Source organism: Notothenia coriiceps, unplaced genomic scaffold (genome assembly GCF_000735185.1).
Source record: "Notothenia coriiceps isolate Sejong01 unplaced genomic scaffold, NC01 NC01_scaffold00017533, whole genome shotgun sequence".
NCBI lineage: Eukaryota > Metazoa > Chordata > Actinopteri > Perciformes > Nototheniidae > Notothenia > Notothenia coriiceps.
This window is the reverse complement of record NW_011350234.1, coordinates 134,777-143,291: the sequence shown is the minus strand read 5'-3', so window position 1 is coordinate 143,291 and position 8,515 is coordinate 134,777. Positions and strand designations below refer to the sequence as shown.

Sequence of the window (8,515 nt, the reverse complement as noted above, 5' to 3'; positions counted from 1 at the left end):
GCGTTGCTCATGAATTGCTATAAGAAAATCCTCCCATATGAAGCTGTAATTAAATGCAAGGTAATGACAAGACAGCAAACTATTTCACCTTTAGCAACTACAGAGACAGTCATCATATTATATTATCAAGTGACTGCAGCTGGATTACTGACTTTTATTCAAAAATATTCATCAATCTTAAGGTGCAGACATATTTGTATTTATTGTGGTATACATATTAACACAAATTAATCTGAACCTGATTCTCAAGAGACACCCTGTGTTTGTGGCAGCTTAACTTAGTGTCCAAGCCTCTCAAATGATTAGATCAGCATTATGCTGAGGGAAAAATCCCATCTCCTCTCTGCTTTTAAAAAAATGTTGAACTCAAAACAGTTTCTTATTAAGGATGAGTTGTGCTTGTGATGTCTAACAAAGCATACAAAACTAGGTAACACATACACATCTCTGACTGCTGAAGCTCTTTCCTTCTAACTCTTTCTGCAAGAGATGATTTCAAAAGCAGTTTCTGTTCCTGCTTTTTTCAACAGTTTTAGAGCACACACATTGCAATGGTGTGTTTCCTGTCAAAGCGTGTTGTGGCTTATGTCAGCTGACAGGAAACCAGCCTTAATAATAGAAAATAGTTACATCAAAACATTGTTGTCTCTCTCATTCCAGTACACTATGGTCAAAAATGACAGGAATGCACCATTAGACTGAAAAACTCAGTATATATGTTAACAAAACAACTCAAGACTTATGTTAAATAAGTGAACCCCTTTTTCTCAAACTGCACAAAGCACTTTAGTGGTTATTTAGTTGCACTGGATCTTCTGAGATTTAATAGAGGATCTTTTCATTTGTTTTTTAGTTGTATGTATTTCTCTGTGCAATAAGTAGGATACATTTGTATGCGTCCCCCCCTTAAGTATATACTATTGACCATGGGAGAGCTGTCCCAACACTTATGGTTTCACACTTCCTTATTATTTTGCTGACCAAGTTCTAGACCATGTGATAACTGAGGGTACATGTGATTATTGAAATGGACAAAACACATTTTTTTTTTGGAGAGCCACTTTATATAGGTAGTTAAGCTTCCTTTAGGATTCAGAAACAATCACTAAATACAGTTTAATGTATTTTTCCTCAATCTATTTGGCTCACAGTTTCACCCAAATCTAAAATATTTGCATAACCTTGTTTTGTTAATGTTGAGTATTCCAGGTGGACAGATGCACGGCAACACCAAACATCCACATTATTCATCCTGAAAATCAATATAAAAACAAACATTCAAATTCTTCTTCTTAATGTTCTCATGAGAAAATAATAAAACACAGAGGCATCCACATTTTACTGAGAGCCCACCTCGTTTTATTAATGAGATGGAAAAAGTACAAAGTAAAAACCGGACAGATCTCTGTACAGAACAAAGCAAACTAATGAAGACAAAACTGTATTTACACACCAAACCAATTAAAAGTTTCTCACAAAAAACAGCAAGTTTTATTCAAGGATCCATACAAATACACATTTGAAAAAGAGAGAACATCTGTTAATTCATTAGTTTTATGGGCATATAATTAGCATCACTGCATTAGCATGTGTTAAGCTGAGGTACAGAAGTGAGAACATATCTGCTAGGAAACAAAAAGAGGGTTAGACTCAGTAAATCATAAATGGCACGTAAAAAGTTATAGTTGCAAAAATGGTGTCATTCGTTTTACACAAGCAGATCAATTCAGAGGTATCGAAATTAGTTGAATCAACATTCAGTTAAAACAGAATCCAATAGTCATGCCAATCAGAAACAATTATCAAAATATCCAAACAACCATCACTTTATATATGTTATTGTTACATTCAATATTAAAGTCTTACACCAAGCTAATCAGTGTCCAACACGGTTAAAGCATATCACTATTTCAAAAATAAAAGCACAATTATTAAGAACAATTGAGAAAAGAGAAAGAGATAGCAGGGAAGGAGGAAGTAAAAGGAAGTAAAATGGCAAAGAGGAAGAGGCACACAGAATCAAGAGAGAATTTGTTGAATAGAAAGAGTTGCAATTATACCAGTTTTCATACTGCATGAGTATAAAAAAGAAAGAGAAAGAAAATCCTACATGTGCAATTTGACCAGTCAAAAAGTATGAATTGTTGCATTAATATAAGGACTTATTTGAAATTAAGCAGATATATAAGTTTGTTTTAGTAGGTTTGATTGAAGATGCTAGGATTTGTAAAGCATTATGAAGTTTTGTGACATGCCTGTCCTGGGTGTTACATGCAAGCCAGCCTTTGATTCCAAAAATCTAAATGTTCAGGTCACACCCTGCGATAAGAACTTTGGAGCTTGCAAAAAAAACTTCACCTGAGTCCTTATAACTGTGAGATTAGTGTATCAAATTAGCCTTGAGCGCTAGCATAGAATTATATCAAAAACTCAGAAAAAAGGGCTCCAGCTGAACGTGCCGATAGAAATAATAGTCTGACAGGTGCTTGATGAGAGCCAAACTGTCTCCATCAAGCTGAAGTGGAGCAACCCCAGCGCGAAGCCGCACACCATATCAGTTAGGTGGTGTTTTCCCAGCAGCACACGGGACATGCCCACCAGAACGGCCCACAGCACGAGCAGGATGCGTAGCGGCACAGCCAGGACCAGGTGAGACAGCAGGAACTTGGAAACCATGGCGGCCCGGCTAGCGTGAGCAGCTGGGAAGGAGTAGAGGTCCATGGCAACGCAGTCCAACAAGCTCGGCATCATCTCCCAGGGTCCTCTGCGCTTCACCAGTCTCTGGACGCCAGCCACAGTCAGGACATCAACAATGAGGGCTGTCGAGAAAAAGATAACAGAATGGATGACACGGTAGAAAACTTAAATGGTGAAGGTAAATGCCATTGCTTGATATTAAATTAAATGATCTGTCGCATCAGCCTCAGATTCACATTTAATAATGTAGTCAGAATTTAAAATGTAGGCCTGTCCAGTTTTCTAATTTCGGACTAAATTGAATGACATTTCCATCAGTGTCAGCTGTTTCGGTTTGACGGTAATTAGCAAATGTTAAAATGAGGGTTGTCGTGATATACAGGTATTTAAATAAATAAGGATATCAAAAATAAAACAGATATGTTAATATTGTATAAAAAAATCTGCATTTTTTTGTAGACTTTGGTAAAGTCTTGGGTACAGAATCTCTATCCACACCTATGTGTAATTCATCCAAAAAATGTAATAACAGAAAGGGAAAAGTGTAGTGAAAAATCTCATATATGGACAGCCCTAGGTAAAATGCTAACATGCTAAACTATAATGGTGAAAATTATACGTTGAACCTTCTAAAAATCTGCATGTTAGTATGTTACAGTTAGCATGGCTGCTAGCATGGCTGTAGTCTTTAAATCCTGTTTAATCTATAAATAATCCAGGGCATAATAACGGTAGTAAGATAACTGGACAGTATGGTTTTATGGTTTTGGAGTCAGTATTCAAATAAAACAGAAAACAATTATAGTACATATGTAAATTGATATGTGGTTACCGAGAATAACCGATAAGGCATACAATACCGAGAAGCATTTGCTTTGAGTCCACATACCAGACATTTGTCGATGCTCTTTATAGCTCTATAGCACTCCCAAAAATACCCCTACCATTGCCATGTTTAACTTCTGTTAAAGTCTGCCATCTTCACACAACCAACCACGCGCTAAATAACTGTCAGTCGTTTGACATATTGGTTATGCTGCCCTACTTGTCATTCCACTCGCCCACTGCCTGTCCCAACAGGACCATTATTTTAAACTCCCTCAACTCCTTAAAGGGTGGTAGGAAAGACGGTGGAGAATACTAAATAAAAAGATTAAGGAATAAAAGAGAGGTGGGCTCATTAGTAAAAAAAAAAAAAGGGGGAAAAAGGAAACTGTTCAGGAGCTAAGCAGACAATAAAACTGATGGATATTAGAGACATGCACACTGGCAGACTATATCTCAAACGTATTGATGGAAGCCGTCAGTGAGCCAAGCAATGAGGCATCATAGAATCAGCTGTAAAGACAAGCTGTGTTTAATTCCCTTCAGCTGAATAAAGCAACAGTTATGATTTGGTTTGTCTTCTGGAAATTCTGGTTTTACTTTCTGATGTTTCCACCCCCCAAAAAAAATGTGTTTGCAGATTGTGTGACTGCTTCATCCCAGCCTGGGTTTGTGTCATTCAGGGTCCATGGCTGCAGGCAGTCAGATTCTGAGCTCACATCTAGTGTTGAAAGGGAAACTGCTGTATTGAAAATTGTATTGAAACTCCATCTCTAGTCTGCCAGAGTCTAGCTAACTATAATCTTTGTTTCTCACACTACCATGTTAAAATGAAGGAGTACTATAACAACAATATATGCTGTGCTATAAGTTTCTTCTATCCAATTTCAGCAATGATGAGTCTATAGCTGATTGAAATGGACTCAATTTTTTTTACTGGATATACAAAAACACAACATTAAGGCCCATCTTGGACCCTTCCTAAATTCCACTTTTTACTGCTCATCCAATTACACCTTTACAATTGTATTCAGCTCTTTGAAGATGATTTAACCTATTTGAGATTACCATGTCTGGGACAGTTATTTCCTATCTTTTAATTCAATTTTTTGCAATATTTGAATTCGTGCAGACCTGTATTGTTTATATGACAATACAAAGGTTGGAATTGAATAGGAAAATATCTGCAACAACAGTCTTTTTAAACGGCAATACATATCTTTTTAAGTAACTTTGGGTACGCAGAAACAAGCTGTAAACACAATACTGACCTATTACATATTTTGAAGTTCATACGGCAAAGAGTTGTGTATTTATACACCCAGCAGATTTGGAGCAATGTTATACTTCATTCATTTAGAGATGATTATGAATCAAGCACTCACTCTCTATGCGCTTTGTTATACCCACCAACTCCTGGGAAAAATATCTGTATTTATAGATGCTAAATGCTCGTCATGTATACACACGCTACTCATTAACTTGATTTGTTTGCCGTTTATTACTTGGCAGATAGCCCACAGTAGGTTTTAGAGCTTTTTCGCTGAAGAACAGAGCTGTTAGGGGGGTAAAAGTGAACCAGAACAAGTCAAAAGATCCTATAAAGCTGAGGGTTTCTTCAAGCATATTCTTTATAGTACATGTAGTCATGTGATTCACCGTTAGAATACACATTTGATTAGAATGGCTTCAATTATCTTGGTATCGCTGAATTTCCTTTTACCTTAGAAAGCTGCAAGAGCTGTTTACAGGCACTAGAAATATAATACTGACCCATCTGCTCCATCAAGCTTGATGACAATGTAATTAAAGACAACAGCTGTGTGGTGTGATGTCATGTCTTTTTGATGCTGTATTCTTCCATTCAGGCCTCAAAAACAGCACAAGGAGTTGGGTACACCAGACTGCATCATTGATCTTATCTGGCCATGTGGTGAGAGTGATGTTATTGATATTGTCGCCATCACATCTGTTCACCTAGTTGCCTAAATTATTCCTTTTTGCACCACTGTTAAAAAGGGTTTGTGCATGATTTGAGGGAAACTTGAATTTGTGTAGGGACAGAGTAAATAAGTTATACGAAAGAATAAAGCGGAAAACACCAAAGCAGGGCTGCAACTCAGACGATATGGATGGAATATCCTCTGCACAGTCAAGGTTTGCTTTGGGAGTCCCTGAGATGCTCAGTAGTATTGCAGAAATTCCCAGAGGCCATTTCAAAACACTGTATGGGAAATATATTTCTGCACTGCACATTTCATTTGCTCATGGCAATGAACTGAATCAAACCAAAACTGACAGGCCAGTCTTGGCTGATTACTTCCTTGTTAGGTGAAAACAAAACTGAATTTGTCCAAGTGTTGAATATAATTTCCCCAACCAATGTTCAGCATGTCTGTACATTGTATCCCGACAGACAACAATAGACTAGAAGATATTATCCTGGACCAACAAATAATGACCAGGAATTTGTGGCTGAACAATGTCCCAAACACAAAACAAAACATTGTCCTAAATCCAGAGATTTAGGCTTCCAATCTGAGCTCACAGCCAGGAGATTAGTACTGCTCTGTTTAATCAATAATCTGTGTTAAGGTCCATGATGCATATTTGTGTGCACATGTGTACCTGTGCACTCCTATTTAGGGTCCCAAATGTATTCTTTGTGTCATTTAAAACTAGGTCGCCCATAGAGGGTCAACATATGTTTTTCACCTTTGTGTACTACTCAGGGGTTTACGAAGAGAAATGATTTCTGTTTCAGGAACGCCCTGAGCAAATTTACACAGATTCCCATTCCATTTTGACCTGTTGGTTACTTTAGTGGTAATGAGGCTTTTGAATTTTCCAAAATGTATTCTGCATGTGCAGGAGATTAAACAAATGAACTTCCAGTCACATTCTTGCTTTCTGACGCCAACAATACTATTTGTTGCATATATTTGTCATCTTGGGTCATTACTTTGTGCATGGCTGTATTAAATTGCATGCTATTGGCACATTACACAAGGTGTCACTCATTATAAAAACATGTCATTGAAAGTGACACATCTTAACATTCCCTCCTTTTTCTTGCAAAGTCTGCTTTTCTTATTATCTGTTACCGAAGAACTATCAGAACAATATTTAATACAATGATTAAAAAAGGGACATTTTGTATCATAAAGTGTATGAGTTTGAAAACATAATCTGATACTTACTACTAATAATCCATACCTTATGATGGTTTAATAATGGTTATTCAATCAGTTATTTATACTTTAAAGATCATATGTCAGAAAGTTATAATAAGTCAGCCATAAGTACATTTTGAGGTTGTCATGTCGTGAACATTTCTTTCTCATCCCATAATATTTGAAGTATTAATACTAGGTGTAATAATAATTAAACTAAGTTTAATTTAACTTAATTACACAGCTGACCTATTTAACAGTTACAGGGTACAAAGTCTCCCTTTAAAAGCTTCGACAGCACAGTTTCAGCCATGCAGAACAAGAGTGCATTAGTGACCTGCTCATAGTGCATTCTGGGTATTATACTGCTGCTTTTTTGTGGTTGGAGTGTAGTGGTGTGGCATTTACCAAGCAGCAGGTTGACCAGGACCTCCTGCCCTGCCAGAGTGTTACTCCTCGTGAGACACAGGAGAGTGCCAATGATCCACGTGATGCCGTGGCCTGTGAACGACATTAGGGACACCATGGAGCGGCAGCCTCCACAGGACGAGTACGTGTACGCGCAAACCCCCATGCGCTTAGACAGGCAGATGTCTATGGCGAGGAGGGAGTTCTTCGCGATTCCCTTGAAAGAGGGGTTCAGCAGCATACAGTCTTCTTCGGGCAACTTGCTGGGCTCGACCGGTTCCTCACTCGGCTGGCTTGTTTGGTGCTTGATCGGACCGGGTCTCCTCGCGCCCCCTCGGCTCTCAGGGGGCCCGCCGCCGCTGCGCAGGGGCTGGTTCAGAGACAGAAACTCAGGTCTGCTCAGGACGCTGTTTCTCTCCCTCGCCCTGGCTCTCACAGTGTGACTAGATGGCATGTTTGAATAGGGCCAAGTTCTCCTCTGCAGGTGCTAAAAAAACGATTGTCAATCTCAGGAAGGTGATTCAAGTGGTGCGAGTCCACCACGACAGTGAACCGTCCCAGGATAAACCCCTTTCAACAGTCCTCCCCCTCTTGTGGCCTTAATAGATATATTTAGACCAGCTGGAATGTGCAATGGCCATGCTGTTTATACCGAGAGTCATGCACGCTGGAACAGTTCATAGAGTGGCATTTGCCTCGGCCAATCCGGTGAAACCCGATCTACAGCATGGAGATAAAATAACAACATGGGCATCTTGTTACGCCAAAGCATGGCACAATAACACAATTACAGAGCTAGCAGGTGCTTTACTGCCAACCAAGAACAACATAATAAGTGTAAACATTGTGCAAGAAAAAGGCTAGGCAAGAAACGGTGTTGACATCTTACCGATTTTAGGATGAATATGAAGCAAAACGCGTCACTTTAAATCTGCCCTGGAGCCATAACATGCCCTGGCAGCGAGGAGAGTGGGGTTTAGTTTAAAACGATGCAGGCTAGACCTGAAATAGTAAACTGCCGTCAGCTAATATAATCAACAAAGGGTGAGGACAGGGAGGCAGTCCTGCCAGTGCAGCATCTGGTACTTCCGTGCGGATTTGACGTAATTTTACGCACAATCGCGATTCAACCTCTGCAGTGCGCTCTGCTGTGGAGCGGAGTTCTCCAAGGTGCTTAAACAGACCGCGGCGGCAAGCAGCACTGCCATGATGTCAACTTTATGGAGACAAAGAGCTTAAAAATAAACCAATGCAAATACATTGAGTAAATACATATATAAATAAATAAACATTGTGTTGTGGTTGTGTCGCGGAGAATATAAATCAATAGATGACGATGAATCAATGAAAATACTTGTCACATAAGTGAATAGAAACAAAAGCACCCAATAATGAAAAATATGATTGTAAAA

The 8,515-nt window shown here is 38.8% G+C and overlaps 1 protein-coding gene across 1 annotated transcript; it reads right to left on the bottom strand.

The window, feature by feature from the left end:
* Window positions 1-1,342: 1,342 nt before the first annotated feature.
* Window positions 1,343-8,199, bottom strand: LOC104950436 (probable lipid phosphate phosphatase PPAPDC3). Its single transcript, XM_010776961.1, has 3 exons — window positions 7,993-8,199; window positions 7,104-7,823; window positions 1,343-2,819 (listed from the first exon to the last, which is right to left on the bottom strand). Exons 2-3 carry the CDS (start codon window positions 7,555-7,557, stop codon window positions 2,431-2,433), a joined length of 843 nt encoding a protein of 280 aa, XP_010775263.1. The 5' UTR covers window positions 7,558-7,823; window positions 7,993-8,199; the 3' UTR covers window positions 1,343-2,430.
* Between the last annotated feature and the right edge of the window lie 316 nt (window positions 8,200-8,515).

Coding starts and splice junctions, on each gene's coding strand:
- LOC104950436 (XM_010776961.1), bottom strand. CDS start 7,557: ATGCCATCTAGTCACACTGTGAGAGCCAGGGCGAGGGAGAGAAACAGC. Junction 2,820..7,103: donor CCTGGTCAACCTGCTGCTTG/GTAAATGCCACA, acceptor TTTTCTCGACAG/CCCTCATTGTTGATGTCCTG.